General features: G+C 35.4%; 3 protein-coding genes across 5 annotated transcripts in view; all 3 read right to left on the minus strand.

Annotated features, from left to right (window-relative positions):
- Positions 1 to 7,674: 7,674 nt before the first annotated feature.
- LOC142553627 (F-box protein At5g46170-like) lies at positions 7,675 to 8,998 on the minus strand. The gene has a single exon (XM_075664015.1). The coding sequence runs from the start codon at positions 8,890 to 8,892 to the stop codon at positions 7,834 to 7,836; it is 1,059 nt and encodes a 352-aa protein (XP_075520130.1). The 5' UTR covers positions 8,893 to 8,998; the 3' UTR covers positions 7,675 to 7,833.
- Positions 8,999 to 9,259: 261 nt separating this feature from the next.
- LOC142553626 (serine--glyoxylate aminotransferase-like) lies at positions 9,260 to 13,049 on the minus strand. Of its 3 annotated transcripts, none has more exons than XM_075664012.1 (6): positions 12,893 to 13,049; positions 12,044 to 12,319; positions 10,830 to 11,114; positions 10,368 to 10,734; positions 9,681 to 9,891; positions 9,260 to 9,558 (listed from the first exon to the last, which is right to left on the minus strand). In XM_075664012.1, exons 2-6 carry the CDS (start codon positions 12,246 to 12,248, stop codon positions 9,421 to 9,423), a joined length of 1,206 nt encoding a protein of 401 aa, XP_075520127.1. In that variant the 5' UTR covers positions 12,249 to 12,319; positions 12,893 to 13,049; the 3' UTR covers positions 9,260 to 9,420. The 3 variants fall into 3 exon arrangements, with proteins under 3 accessions (XP_075520127.1, XP_075520129.1, XP_075520128.1); XM_075664014.1 differs by having other exon boundaries at positions 12,044 to 12,308; positions 12,893 to 13,020; XM_075664013.1 differs by having other exon boundaries at positions 12,044 to 12,327; positions 12,893 to 12,920.
- Positions 13,050 to 15,048: 1,999 nt separating this feature from the next.
- LOC142553628 (protein CHROMATIN REMODELING 5-like) overlaps positions 15,049 to 16,057 on the minus strand; it is a 33,606-nt gene continuing 32,597 nt past the window's right edge. Inside the window, exon 30 of the mRNA XM_075664016.1 lies at positions 15,049 to 15,931. Coding sequence (XP_075520131.1) covers positions 15,534 to 15,931 — 398 coding nt within the window. The 3' untranslated portion in view covers positions 15,049 to 15,533. The remainder of the gene's footprint in view (positions 15,932 to 16,057) is intronic.

Consider the following 16,057-nt stretch of genomic DNA (forward strand, 5'->3'; position numbering starts at 1 on the left):
ACTTTCTCTTCTTCTCTAAAAATTATTCTTCATCAAATTTTTCGAAGAAAAAAGAAGATGTCTCTCTCAAGGTTATTTTATTATTTTGTTTATCATACTCACGAGTCTTGTATTTATTGGAGAATATCCTCCTCTTATGTTTTCTTTATTTTTACGAATGCTTGTACTTGTTGTTTATCCATTACTTTGTATTGCAATATTCATTAACTAATAAAATGCATCATAATTTTTTTTAGTCCCACCATGTCATATCTGACAAAGCTCGAATTTGTTGCGCTCGACATCACGAGAAAAAATTATATGCCATGGACTCTCGATGTAGAAATGCATCTTGAGTCATTGGGTCTAAGCGAGACCATTAAAGAAAATGGTATATCTTCATCACAAGAAAAAGCAAAAGCTATAATATTTTTGCGTCGACATCTCGATGAAGGTTTAAAATGTGAATATCTCATCGAAAAAGATCCCTTGGCTCTGTGGAAAGGATTAAAAGAAAGATTTGAACATATAAGGGAAGTTATATTTCCGATCGCCCGTAATGAATGAAATATGTTAAGATTCCAAGATTTTAAGAAAGTCAGTGATTATAATTCAGCGATGTATCGAATAATCTCGCAGCTAAAATTTTGTGGACATGAGGTTACAGAATCGAAAATGCTTGAAAAAACATTTTCCACGTTTCACGCATCAAATATAACTTTACAGCAACAATATAGAGTGCGTGGATTTGCGAGATATTCTGAACTCATCGGCTGTCTTCTTGTGGCGGAAAAGAACAACGAGCTGCTAATGAGAAATCATCAGTCCCGACCCACTGGATCAACAGCATTTCCAGAAGTAAATGCTGTAAGTAAAAATGAATTTAAACCTGAAAACCAAAATCAAATTCAAAGACAAGGTTTTGGTCGAGGTCGAGGTCGAGGTCGAGGTCGAGGTCGAGGTCGTGGTCGTGGACATGGACGTGGACGTGGAATTGGTCGTGGTCGTGGTCGAGGCCGTGGTTTTGAAAACAATAGAGATAGTTCTCAAAAGGGCGTCATGAACCACCCACAGAAAAGGCATCATGAGAACATGAGTGTTAATGAAAATCACTCGAAAAGATTTGAAAGTTCTTGTTTCAGATGCGGCACTCCAGGACATTGGTCTCGTATTTGTCGAGCCCCCGAGCACCTTTGCAAGCTCTATAAAGAATCTATAAAGGGGAAAGCAAAAGAGACCAACTTCACTGAACGCAGTGACCGTTTGAGTGATTCAACTCATTTTGATGCTGCTGATTTTCTGAATGATTTCTCTGGAAATGATCAATATGTTGGTGGGATAGAAATGAAAAATATTGATGCTGCAGATTTTCTCAATGATTTCTCTGAAAATGAACAATATCATGGTAGAATATAAATGCACAATAATTTATTTTTCATGTATTCATATAATAATGTCTTATTATTATGATATGTGTTATATTTAAATATGTATTGCCAGTAATTTTATTTCGTTGTTTTTGAAGTTCAAATATGGAAAATGCTATGAGCAAAGTTGAAGTTTGCATACCCGATAGTGGTACAACGCACACTTTCCTCCGAGATAAAAGATATTTCTTGGAACTAAAACCAACAAAAACAATAGTGAATACAATATCAGGTCATGTAGACTTGATTAAAGGATGTGGTAAAGCACAATTTTTGTTACCTAATGGTACAAAATTTTTGATCAATGATGCTTTATATTCACCACAATCGAAAAGAAATATATTGAGTTTTAATGATATATATTCTCGTGGGTATGATACTCAAACAATAAATGAAGGGAGTAAGAAATATATGTGTCTTACCACATATAAATCAGGAAAGAAATATGTGATTGAAAAACTACCAATGCTCACTACCGGATTGCATTATACACATATATGTCCCATTGAATCAAACATGGTAATTGATAATTTTTCAATATTAACCAATTGGCATGATCGATTAGGACATCCTGGTTCAACAATGATGCGAAGAATTATAGAAAATACACATGGTCATCCGCTGAAAAACCAGAAGATCTTTCAGAATAATAAGTTTCAATGTAAAGCATGTTCTCTTGGAAAACTTATTATAAGACCATAACCAGCCAAAATCAAAACTGAATCACCAATGTTTCTTGAACGTATTCGGGGTGATATTTGTGGACCAATTCATCCATCATGTGGACCATTTAGATACTTTATGATATTGATTGATGCCTCCAGAAGATGGTCACATGTATGTTTATTGTCAACTCGAAATGTTGCATTTGCAAGATTACTTGCTCAAACAATAAAATTGAGGAATCAATTTCCCGATTATACAATCAAGAAAATTAGACTTGATAATGCTGGGGAATTTACTTCCCAGACTTTCAATGATTATTGTATGTCTATGGGAATCATTGTTGAGCATCATGTTGGTTATGTACATACACAGAATGGATTGACTGAATCATTGATTAAACGTCTGCAAATGATTGCTAGACCAATGATTATGAAAACAAAGCTCCCTATTTCTATATGGGGACATGCAATTTTATATGCTGCTTCATTAATTCGCATCAGACCAAGTGCATATCACAAATACTCCCCATTGCAGCTTGCATTTGGTAAAGAACCAGACATTTCTCATCTGAGAATTTTTGGATGTATGGTGTATGTGTCTATTGCACCACCGTAACGAAAGAAAATGGGATCTCAAAGAAATGTTGGAATTTATATCGGTTATGATAGTCCATCAATCATTCGATATCTTGAACCTCAGATAGGCGACGTGTTCACAGTACGTTTTGCTGATTGTCATTTTAATGAGGAAATCTTCCCAATGTTAGGGGGAGAACAGAAACATACCGAAAAGGAAATTACATGGTATGTATCATCATTGTTACATCTGGATCCAAGAACAAAACAATGTGAAAAAGATGTACAGCAAATTGTGCACTTGCAAAGAATAGCAAATCAAATACAGATGCATTTGCAAACACAAAAGGGGTAACTAAATCATATATACATGCTGCAAATGCCCCTGCTCGAATTGAAATTCCGAAGAAACAAATTGAAAATACTCATGATGTCATTAAACACCTGAAGCGTGGAAGACCAGTCGGTTCCAAGGATAAAAATCCTCGAAAAAAAAAATTCATAGAGAAACACGATGATCACAAAAGAGAAAATGATGTTCCTGAAGAAACACATGATAATCACAAAATAGAGAATGATGTTCCTGAAAAAACACATGATGATGAAAATGTTCTGTCAGAAACACAAACTGACGAGAATCGTGAAATATCTATCAATTACATTAATACTAAAAAAATATGGAACCGAAAAGATATAGAAGAAATTGATGATATATTTTCTTATAATGTGGCAATCGACATCATAAATGATAATGAAGATCATGAACCAAAATCTTTTGGTGAATGTAAAAATTGGCATGATTGGATAAAATGGAAAGAAGCCATCCAGGTTGAATTGGATTCGCTAAATAAACGTAATGTTTTTGGACCTATAGTCCTTACACCTGAAGGTGTAAAACCTGTTGGATACAAATGGGTTTTTATTCGAAAGCGAAATGAGAAAAATGAAATAGTAAGATATAAAGCTCGACTTGTTGCACAAGGTTTTTCTCAAAGGCCTGGAATTGATTATGAAGAAACGTATTCTCCCGTGATGGATGTAATTACGTTTCGGTATTTGATTAGGTTGACGGTATCTGAAAATTTAGAAATGCGTCTTATGGATGTTGTTACAGCTTACTTATATGGATCACTTGATAGTAATATATATATGAAAATCCCTGAAGGATTTAAGATGCCTGAAGCACAAAGTTTAAAACCCAGAGAATATTATTCTGTAAAATTACAAAGATCATTATATGGGTTAAAACAATCCGGTCGAATGTAGTATAATCGGCTAAGTGATCACATGATAAAAAAGGGATATGTAAATAATTCAATATGCCCTTGTGTTTTTATTAAGAAAACAACATCCGGATGCGTAATTATTGATGTATATGTTGATGATTTAAACATCATTGGAACGAATAAGGAAATTCAGGAAGTTGTGTCATACTTGAAGGAAGAATTTGAAATGAAGGATCTTGGAAAAACCAAGTATTGTCTGGGTTTACAAATTGAACAAAAAAAATGTGGAATATTTGTTCACCAGAAAAAGTATACAGAAAAGATCCTTAAACGTTTTAATATGGATAAATCAAATCCTTTAAGTACTCCAATGGTTGTTAGATCGTTAAACATAGAAAAGGATCCATTCCGTCCATGTGAAGATGATGAAGATATTCTTGGTCCAGAAGTACCATATCTAAGCGCTATCGGTGCCCTTATGTATCTTACAAATTGTACAAGGCCTGATATATCTTTTGCCGTAAATTTATTGGCAAGATTTAACACATATCCAACAAAGAGACACTGGAACGGAATTAAACATATATTCCGTTATCTACGAGGAACAACAGACTTGGGACTTTGTATTCAAAAGATGCTAATCCAAGTATAATTGATTATGCTGATGCTGGATACTTATCTGATCAACACAATGTACGTTCTCAAATTGGATATGTATTTACTCGTGGAGGCACTGCAATTTCTTGGCGTTCACAGAAACAAACGCTCGTAACAACTTCATCAAATCATGCCGAGATTATTGCACTACATGAAGCAAGCCGTGAATGTGTATGGTTAAAATCCATGACCCAACATATCCAAATCTCATGTGGATTATCATTCGACGAGAAGCATGTGATACTATATGAAGATAATGCTGCATGTGTTGCTCAAATGAAATAAGGATACATAAAAAGCGACAGAACTAAACATATTCCTCCTAAGTTCTTCGCATTCACCAAGGAGCTTGAGAAGAATAAATGTATTGATGTTCGTCACATTCAATTAAGTGAAAACTCATCAGATCTCTTCACAAAGGCACTTACTACAACGATATTTAGAAAGCACATATATAATATTAGGATGCGCAATCTACGAAATTTGTGAAGAATTGTTCGTGTCAACATGAGGGGGAGTTTACGTGACTGCACTCTTTTTCCCTTACTATGGTTTTTATCCGAATGAGTTTTTCCCAGTAAGGTTTTTAACGAGGCAGTATAAAAACACGTAATGAAGACAATCATTATGATCATCATCACAAGGGGGAGTGTTAAAAATTAATATTTAAAATGTGTGTATTGAATATTGAATATTTGAATGTTGAAAATTATGTGTTGAATATTGAAAATTAGTGTGTGATGATGTATATAATGATGAATTTATTTTTTGGATTATTTGTAAAAAAATTCTATAAATAGGCTCACCATTTGTGAAGAAATTCACAATTGAGTAGAGAGAAAAATATTATAAAGTGTGTTGTTTGGTAAATTTTGAGAGTGAGATTTTTTACTTTTTACCATAAATTTTTACTTTTTCACAACACTATATAATTTAATTTTTTTCTACTTAAGAGAATGGTTTTTACAATTCTGTATCAACCAACATTTCGTCGAAAAAATTTGAGATATCAGTGTGAAATGAGCTATAAGGAAATGATTTTTACTGTTTTATTTTTTAAAAATAATATATAGAAGCTATAAAGTTACAATAAATAAAACACCATTTAAAATTCAAAATTTATTTAAAAATCATAATATATCTGCCCAAACTATATGTGGTTCCTAATTTTTATTACTATTATTAAGAATATGATAACAACGTCAAATTTGGTGTCTTTGTTTGAGATTTTTTTCCATTTATTATTTCAAAATATGGTATGATCTCTTGTTAATTTTTGTATTATGATAGTATCCAAATTTGAATATAAATCAAATTAATTATAAAAAATATAGATACGCGCGACATGTTTATCAGTGCACTTGTTATTATTAAATATGAAACCATGTACAACAAATCAAAAGCCTTTATCCAATTAAGTGGATCGGCTCTATGAATTATGTTCCATCTCCCATTATATCTTCATATATATATTTTGATAATGCATAACATGCTTAATCGTTTATATCCAAGTCTTTTTCTGGTCGACCTCTTCGTCCATTAATATAGATACTAGTCTCACATATCCTAACTGGAAGAACTTCTATTGATCAAATTTGTATGTGCACAATCCTAACTTTTTCTTTGATATATTCGTTTATTAGCAAATCCATTCTTTTATAGAGTAGGTCTCTTGTGAGACGGTCTCACGAATCTTTATCTGTGAGACGGGTCAATCCTACCGATATTCACAATAAAAAGTAATACTCTTAGCATAAAAAGCAATACTTTTTCATGAATGACCCAAATAAGATACTCGTCTCACAAAATACGACCCGTGAGACCGTCTCACACAAGTTTTGCCTATTTTATATGTGCACATCCACTTTAACATCTTCATATTTGTAACTTTAATATTTTGTTCATGTGCTGGTTTACTCTCCAACATTCATATTTATATAACATAGCAGATTTAATCGTTATATTGTAAAACTTTTTTTTGAGCTTTAGAGGTATCTTACAATCACACGTAATACAATATATGTGTCATGATTTCGACCATCTTACGTGTACTCTACATGATAAATCTCTATAGATCTCCCCATCTTTTCGATAAATATGACACCCGATAATTTTAGATCTCCTATTTCAATGATTGTCTCGTTGCTACTAGTATTTCTAAGTTTAAATTCGATGTATTTTGTTTTTGCTTTATTAAGTCTAAATTTTTTTCTTCCAATGTTTTTCGCCAAGTTTCAAGCTTGGCATTTACTCTTTCACGAGTCTTAGCCACCATAACAATGTCATATACAAACAACATGCAACGAGAAACCATGTCATGAATGTGTCTGCCGATTTCATTCATGACAAGTGCAAAAGAGAAGAGCTTGAAGTCGATCTTTGATATAACTCTCTTTATAGAAAACTCTTCCAATAAGCCTCATTGTATCATCACTCTTATCATTATGTCCTTGTACATGTCCTTGATGACTTCTATTTGCTATTCTTACACTTTTTTCCCAAAATTTCTCTCGACATTCGATCATATATCTTTTCAAGTTCGATAAACACCATGTGTAAATCTAGCTTCTTCTCTCATACCTTTCTGCTAATTGTCCAGGGAAGTGTCTAACCTCCATCTTTGACCTTTCAAACATTAATTCGAATTGATTTTTTAGTCACCTTACTCTCTTTCTTAACATTCTTTCAAGCACTCTTCCCCAAAGTTTCATGGTATGACTCATTATTATAATGCCCCCTATAATTTGCAAATTTGTTTATCTTCCTTGTTAAAATATTGAACTATAATAATTTTTCTCAACTATACAGACATTTTTCGCGTTCTTAATATCTTGTTAAAAAACTTCGTAAGTTATCAAGTACCTTGAAATCCTATACGCATCCATACCTCAATAGAAATATCTCAAAATCTTATCGTCATTCCGATCTTCACCGTCTTTTAAATTTCATATCTCTGAAGTTTGAATTCATCGATATAAACTCTTGTTTCCATACTCTAACTTTCTTTAAATTTCTAAGTTAGGTTGGTTATATTGAAAGATCGTGTAGTACAAACTATTTTTATTCTCCAAATATCTCTCTTTTATATCAAATATTTTTTTAAAAAAACTAACAATGTCAAAAAAAAAAAATGCAAACATAAAATTTAGATAAAAAAAAATCACTCCAACAGCAATGTTTTATACAAGATTCCAAAATGCTCTGATTTCTTAATAGATGTTCCAAATTAATAACAGTAACTTTTCCTAACAAAAAAAGAAGAAAAAGTCCTAACATTTATTTTCATGTTGATTCTTGCTCTGCTCAAAATGCATTCATTTCCAGCGTCAAACATTTCTTTATCATCACCAATTTCCTCGCAAATTCCCCCACCAACTTCTCTTCCCCCTCCCCACGAAACGCCGCCGCCACCAAGTCGGCGTTACTCCTCCCCCTCCACTTCCCCTCGCCGCCGGAATCCGGCCTTATCACCACCAGCGTAGCCCCCTCCATCACCTTCCCACAACCCGGCAGCTCCATCTTCTCCGCATACCATATCTTCGTCCTCAAACTCCTGCAATCCGTCAAGATCCCTCCTTTCCCCAACTCCTTCATCTCTTCAATCTGTTCTCTGTTCATACAAATCATCCCCTGCTCACACTCATCTGAAACCACCACGTTCTCGACCATTTTCCGATCTTTCACAGTTTCTTGAATCAGGTAATGCCTCGCGGATGCTGCGATCAAACAAGAAAGCGTCCACACAATCCTCAGTTTCATCTCGGCTTCGGTCATCACACGCGATTCCTGCTCTGACCCACGCTCTGCTTCTCCCGATTTATCCTCATGGTTTTCACACCTTTCCGACCAAGACTTGGCTCCAACAATCACACAGCCCTGCAGTTGGCTCCCAAACTCCGCCTTCCACTTCAGAAAAGTCGTCGAATTACTGCCGTTTTCACCATTTCTTGAACCCAATTTCTGAAATCCATGGCACGGTAGCCTGAGATGAAGCGCCCGCAATTCATCAAACTGCTTCAGGGCATCATTTAGCACATAATGGGTACGATCATTATTCTCGTTCCTTGATCTGATGAACTTCATCATTCGAGAAATAAAACGGATGGGTTTAAATCTCATCAGAGCTCTACCAACGATATTCTTGAAAGAATTCTTGGAAGAAATTTCATCAAATTCTTTGCCCCTTTTCCATGGAATGGAGAGGAAAACTTCATCAACTTTAGGTACAATGAAATGAAAGCGTTTGCACACAGACATGGACAAACAGAGAGACTTTGCATCGTGAAGCTTATTGAAGATTGAAAGAACAATATCATCTGGCAGACGATCGAACAAATCAATAATCTCTTCTCTGGGATTCATTTTCTTTTCTCGAGATTGAGATTTAAGATTCGGAAGTCATGCGCATAAATACTTGAAAATATAGGATAAAATATGGGCGTGGATGAAACTTCTTGGTGTAGAGAAAAGCCGTGTGCAGTCCCAAGTATTGCACACGTATTGGAAAAAAGGCGGCGAAGTTGACTTTTGTACACAACAATATTCAGACAGCTGAACTGGAGTTTAAGCGGTTACGTGGAACCCCTATCTCTACGCTCAACATTTATGATATTTAAAGTGACATTAAATTACGCAGAATTTCCTTCTTGGATTATGATTTTCAAAGCATGCTTGTCATCAGCTTAAATAATTTTCTATTATATTCAACATTTCTTGTTATAACCAACACGAAATTTGAACCTTGGATGGATTTTAAGCATTTGAAATATATAAATTAAAGGTCCATAAACAAGCACTTGAAGATACAAAGCATTCAGTCCAGCGGTACACGAGATGTTACAAATTTTTACAGTATAAAGGGAAACCAGATGCATGATCTCAAACATTGAATCAAATCCTTGAAGGAATCATGGGAATTGAGTTTTGTAAGAATGCACAGGCAGCCGCCACCCCGCTACCGAGCTTCACTGGATAACCGACGTCCTTGAGTATCATCTCCACCCCAGCAAGACAACCTAATAGTTGCAACTGCAACATATGCAAGAATCATACTTTACTTGATGAATCCGAGAAACATGGAATAAGGAAAAATTCGAGCCTGTACTAAATGATCTTTTGGCAATATCTTATAATTAGAAAAGATAGCGTACATCGTTGACGTTTCCAAGATGACCAATTCTGAAAACCTTCCCTGCAACCTTGTTGAGTCCAAGACCTAAACTAAGGTTGTACCGCTTCCATGCCCGTCTTACGATCTCCGAGCTGTCTATGTATGATGGAACAACCACAGCAGTTACTGTGTCACTGTACCATTCATCCTTTTGGGTGCAGTTCTTCAAGCCCCATGCTTCCACGGCAAGTCTGAGTTTTCAGGATAAAAGTAGAAACCTCATTGATTTGGACATGAATGTTTACACTTGTCATATCATGAACATATATGCAAGACAGCATAACTGAGTGTTAAGAGTTATCGCTGCACCAAAGCTTAAGCTCATGGTAACAATTCAACTCAAAATTTTAAATTGTCGAACTCAGGTGACAAATTGTGGTTTTGATCCAAAGAAACATATAAAAACAGCCATATAGAAAAATTGGGGCAGTTGTTGCTTTTGAATGTTACAATTGTTAAACTGTATGATATCTCAAATGTGATTTTGATTCCACCATTGCTAGGCCTTCGCTAAGATCCAATTCAAAGATGTTAGCAAAATTTTAATCCCAATTCTCATGATAATCTGGAACTGCAACTAAACTAAATGAATAGTCACCAGTCGACACATGTGATTATGAAAGCTGGTAAACAGTGTTTTTACATCAACAACAGTGAATTCTCGTACCTTGTTGCTTTGCCAAGACGACTATGCCTTGCGATAACGTTGTCAAGCCCCTCCTCGAAAATGAGATCCAACGCTGCTCTTAGCCCGTAGAGAAGTTGGACAGAAGGGGTGTAAGGCCAATATGTTCCCAATTTATAGAACTTCAAGTAGTCTTTCCAGTCAAAGAAAACTCTGAGTGATTTTGCAGTTTTAGAGGCCTCTATAGCCTTGGGGCTTGCGCAAAGGATTCCCAAACCCGTAGGAAGTGAGAGAGCTTTCTGTGAACCAGTAAGAGCCACGTCAATACCCCACTCGTCCATGCGGAAATCAAGTGCACAAATGGAGGACACTCCATCCACTAGAAAGAGTGCTGGATGTTGGTAGTTATCTGGAATTTATTGCAGAAACATGTTAAGATCACAATAAACGAGCCAAGTTTCCAGGAGATGATTCAAATTCTTCTTATCAACCTAAAATACATACCGAGTATTTTTCTTACAGTAGCCAAGTTATTAGTAACTCCAGTTGCTGTCTCATTGTGCACAATGCAAATGGCCTTAATTGTATGAGCCTTATCTTCTGCTATTTTTGAGGCTAAAACATCAAGGTTAGCACCTTGACCCCATTCACTTTCAACAACATCAACATTGAAGTTGAGGCGTTGCTGTTGATCAATCCAGAGCAAACTGAACTGACCAATCAGAAAAGACACAATTCGATCACCAGGAGACAAAGTGTTTGTTAGTGCACTTTCCCACGCACCAGTGCCTGCCCAAGACAAACAACTTCCATTAGCAAACTAAATGGAGCACAGAAACTTTGATATGCTGAGATATAGCTTATCAAAATCTACGAGTCTCCACCAAGAAGGCAACTGTTTTACTTAGCCAACACTGTTAGATATTCCATTTTAAAGAGGGCCTATGTTTCAATGGATCATTCTTATCAATATATGAGATACGAGGACGAAACAAAGGAAGAAGAAAAGAAAGACGAAGGAAAAAGAATAAGAAGCACTTGTCATAACTAGCATATTATATTAGCATTACTAAAGATTAAATAGAAAATAAATAAAGATAGATATAGAATTAGTCGCCGGCAGTTGCATATAAGAGGTTGGATAAATAAAGGAGTAGACAGAAAGATTGGGGAAGGTTTTTGCTCGTAAATGTAACTTCTTCCTTCTTCAACAAATGAAAGTTATCTGAATTCTCCTCAACTTCATTCTTCTTCTTCAATTCTTTTCTCATTCTCTTGAACTGGCTCCCTAACAATGTTCCAATGAACATTTTTTTATTACATCTGGGGGAAGGGGTTTTTCGTTCTCATGATGCTTTGAACCTTGGCCTGTCCGTGGGAGAGGATTATGTCGTTGCATCACGTGGGTGGTGACACAATGAACAAATTTTTTAATGATATGAATTAAGCAAGAAAAATGTTATGATTGCACTCCCAACTTACATGGCGATAATTACTTAAAAATCATAACATGGATATAGTTAAGGTCACCGAATCTAGCACTCTACTCAACAAGATACACCATCACCGAAATTTGGTTACACATGTATAGGTGTATACTTGAAGATTTTCTGGAAATTGTCCACCTCTACTCAAAAATTTCTATGGTTGGAGGTGAGTTTTCAATTTCTTCTGACTATAGTCATTTAGATTTGCCAAAATTATCCTTTAATATGTACCTGTCGTGGGGATGATAAAAGAGGTCCCAGAAGTGGTCTTAAAAATCTTCTTCACATCCTCCAGCAGAGTCTTTGTAAGTGCTGGAATAGCTGGAGAGCGGTAATCTTCATTGTTTCGGTTCATGGCACGAAGGATTTGTTCCGGGATATTGACAGGTCCCGGAACAAAGAGGTGGTTTCTTCCTGGTCCATTGACATAGTCCATTTCCTTCCCTTAAAACTTCACTGGATAAAAGGGAACCCGAAAAAAGTGCCAAGGCCTTATCTGCACAGTCCCTGCAAGGCTAAAACAAATCAAGAATATGGTACAAAGACATCCACAAATCCAAACCTGTAAAGCTGAAAATTCCTCGAAGTTGACCAATTAATATTTCTCATAAACATGCAAAGCATTCTTTTTTTTAGTTTCAGAATTCGGAAACATGAAAACCATGTTGTTAAGTCCCGTCCCGATTTCTGAAACCATACTGGACCCATATAACAGATACAAAGGTAGCACCTCTTTTGTTACTTTCCTACACAACCTTAAACTAACCATAAACAACAACACCTCGTCGATGCAATTTATCCCGAAACACAACTTTGTCCTTCCCAAATTTTTTTACATCGATTACTATGGATGTTAAAAACATTATTAAATCCCATGCAGTTGGCTTCAAAACTTTGCAAGATAAATAGCATTCTAAGCCCGAGTTGACATCCTCTTAACTGAAAAACAATATATTTTTCGATAAAGAATGGATTTTCGCCCGCCTATCATCTTCTTCACTTTTACGGGTTCGCTCATACATAGTACAGACAGAATAAACTTCAAGAAACATAGCGAAGAATCATATATGGGTCTTTTACCGTAGCCGAAACTCTGAAAACAGCGACTAACCCAAAGAGCGGGGAAGGAAGTGTGGAGATGAATAGACCAAAGAAAGGGAGCAAACTATTATAACAGAGCGCGAGAATCACTCCTGTCCCATGATGCCACGTGGCAATAGGAAAAATATTAGCACTAACACCCTTGCATTATAATCGATTCCCTTTTTTGTCTTGGTTCATTCAATGCAGAATCACTTTGCCCATTAGAAGCCTAATAATCATTTACTGATATTATTTTTGGGTCAGTATTAAGATTTAGAATACAATATTAACAAAATATATGGAATTGGTTAATGGTTTTTATAATATGAACTTTTACTACTCTCACTTGTTCTTTTGTCCGATCGAAAATGGTCAAGAAATGGATATATTCGACGGTGTAAGCTTGAAATTCTTTCTTGATACCTTACCACGATGTTACGACTTACAAGGACTCAAATGAGAAAATATGGTGGGAGATACAAATACAAAAGAAGAATTAAGGGACCAAATTGAGAAGGAAAGTGGTAGAAGGAAGGATGAATGCTTGAGGTGGGAAACTATACTGAAAGATAAAGAGATAAGAGGGTTTTGCACCACACTTTGTTCCTATGGTAAGCAAGTCACACCAAGGATTCGGTTTTGTTTTGTTAGATTTTCAATGAACGATATCTTTTATGTGAGGCTGTTAAACCAACCAATTGTAAGTTTCTTTGCCACTATACTATGCAATATTGGGCCTTGCTTGTCTTCCCAATAATTAAGGACCAAAAATATTTGAAGGATTAACTGTCAATGTGTCTTTGATGAGAATGGATGTACATTATTCGAGAGCAAGTTTGCAAAATTGAAGATAATTTCACGTGTGATTTGTGGACGAAAGTTCTCTCTTCTTTCTCGGGTTTTTTTTTTTTGATAGAAGATGAGTTTTAATTGACATGCAAGCATCTCCAATAATTTAATACTCAAAATGAGTTAAATGTACAAACAAAAACTGGTTTTTATATTTATCCAATCCTTGCTGAGTTCATGATTCCAGTCACACGCCTTATCCGCAACGAAATCAAATAAAAATATAGAAAGAATCAGTATATACAACAAAATAGTTGTGAATCATAAGTAGCGTGCAATAAGTTAAAAACTTCTAATTTAAAGTTCAGAGACATCCGTGTACCATATAAAAGTACTCTAAAGTTGTACTCAGATGGAAATATTTAATTTTAAAAAGGAAGTATTTGATTTAGGGAGGAATTTGGAAGAAGAATCTGATACTCATCGTGTGTGTATTTCGAATTCATTGTAATTATCATCGCATTTACTATGATAAATTATCAAGTGGTGCGTTTGAAATCCACACCAACATAAATTCATTTGAGCAATAAAAAGCGTTATTTCAAATCCTTACATCCAATCCGAGAGCAACCTAAAGCTTATCACAGCATGACACCTTAAAATATTCTGACACAAATGTTTGGAAAATTACACCGAAGCGATGCCGATCACGGTGATAATATAATACCAAAAAATTGCGGAATAAAATAATCAACAAGAACACAAAAGATTTACGTGGTTCACCCAAAAATAAGCTACGTCCACATTAAATAATAATAAGAAAACATGTTTTCCCACTTATCCCACATCGAAAAAATTTCAAAATTGAACTATAGAATTAGTTATAAATAGAACTCTCAAAATCAAAAGCTTTTTAACTTTGATAAAAAGAGAGTTTGGGAAAAAAAACACCTCATCAAAACAGAAGTGAGGTCCCATCCGATCCCGCGAACCACTGGTAATGATTCCAATCAACTGTTAGATCTCAGTAAAGTTAATGTTTGACAAATACAGTTCTAATGTACATGCAAAATCGAAATTCTCTTTCAAGTTTACCTGTAAGAAGTTGCGCAGCAATGCTTAATAATCCTGCAAATTGAAAATCCTAATCATCAAAAGACAAGAAACGAACAGGAAAATTGACTACCAATAAATCCCAATGTATGCACATTGTGCAAACTAAAGACAACATGTATTTAACATCAACTCCAGGTAACATACACGAAACCACATAACAATAAACTGAAACTAAATATGTGATCGTAAAACTAGTATTGATAAGAATTTAGTAGCCGATAACCAAAACTGTGATTTACACTTATTGATAAGAGTTTAGTAGCCGATAACCAAAACTGTGATTTACACTTTATAAATGTGTCACAAGTACAAAATGTCATCGCACAATGTATCGCGAATAGTTTACGCGTCCTTTAGACTATGCACTATATATGTGAAAAAATTAGCATCCTGATTGATATATGAGAAGAAAAGTGAAATTATTTTAATAGAGGATTTCCATCTTCGTTAAATGTTGCTTCTCATGCTTCTCATGCCACCCTCACAACATTAGTTGATGTATAGGACTGTTCTGCTTTCACCTGCCCAAAACGGTGCTGGTGCTGTCTGGTATTTCTAAAGTGTCTTCAGATCAAGAGATTAACTAAGTTCAGGGAAGATTCTGCAAAATTGGTCTTCTCAACGGTAACAAAATCAGACAGCAAAGACCTCCAGAGCAGATAAAGCCATTGGGTGAGTTGGCCTTGCTCTATGATTGGATGATCCTTTAGCATTCACAAATGTCCTGTCACATTTACTTGGTACCAGATGAGAAACCTTGCCTTGAAGGAAAGCTACCCCGCTGTGTTCTGTAAGGCTTTCCATTACTAAATTGTCTCCCATCAGATGGCGGGGGTCCCAAAATCCCAGAAGAGTTCGGATCAGGTAATCGCGTCCCATTACCAGTGGATCTTTGATATGGATGTTGAACATGAGAAACATCTGTTTTAGCTCTTTTTCTCCGTTTCCAAGCTTCAAATTTACCCACGTCAAGATCCCTCTGCATAAATGCTGCAGCTTGACCATTGATGTGATATAGTCCCCCGCCTCCAGTAACATGTTCCTGTTTAAGTTTGGAATAAATTTGTTGAAGTTTCTCACCAGACATATTTGAAAATGTAGATACATAATTCCATAATCGTGTGGTCATCCCTGCAAAAGGAATCATATCTGTTCAATGTTTCTGTCCTGAAATGCAGGAATAAACCATTAGGACAACTATTCATGCATTATTTATATTACCACCTAAAACAGCTCCTTCCTAATCCCGTCTCTAGG

Source organism: Primulina tabacum, chromosome 8 (assembly GCF_025594145.1).
Source record: "Primulina tabacum isolate GXHZ01 chromosome 8, ASM2559414v2, whole genome shotgun sequence".
Taxonomy (NCBI): domain Eukaryota; kingdom Viridiplantae; phylum Streptophyta; class Magnoliopsida; order Lamiales; family Gesneriaceae; genus Primulina; species Primulina tabacum.

Bases quoted from the DNA above. Each gene is read 5' to 3' on its own strand.
- LOC142553627 (XM_075664015.1), bottom strand. From the start codon at position 8,892: ATGAATCCCAGAGAAGAGATTATTGATTTGTTCGATCGTCTGCCAGAT.
- LOC142553626 (XM_075664012.1), bottom strand. From the start codon at position 12,248: ATGGACTATGTCAATGGACCAGGAAGAAACCACCTCTTTGTTCCGGGA. The intron at 11,115-12,043 runs GTACATATTAAA...TGTCTTGGGCAG, and splicing joins TTTTATCATCCCCACGACAG to GCACTGGTGCGTGGGAAAGT. The intron at 9,892-10,367 runs GTACGAGAATTC...CTGAAAACTCAG, and splicing joins CGTCTTGGCAAAGCAACAAG to ACTTGCCGTGGAAGCATGGG.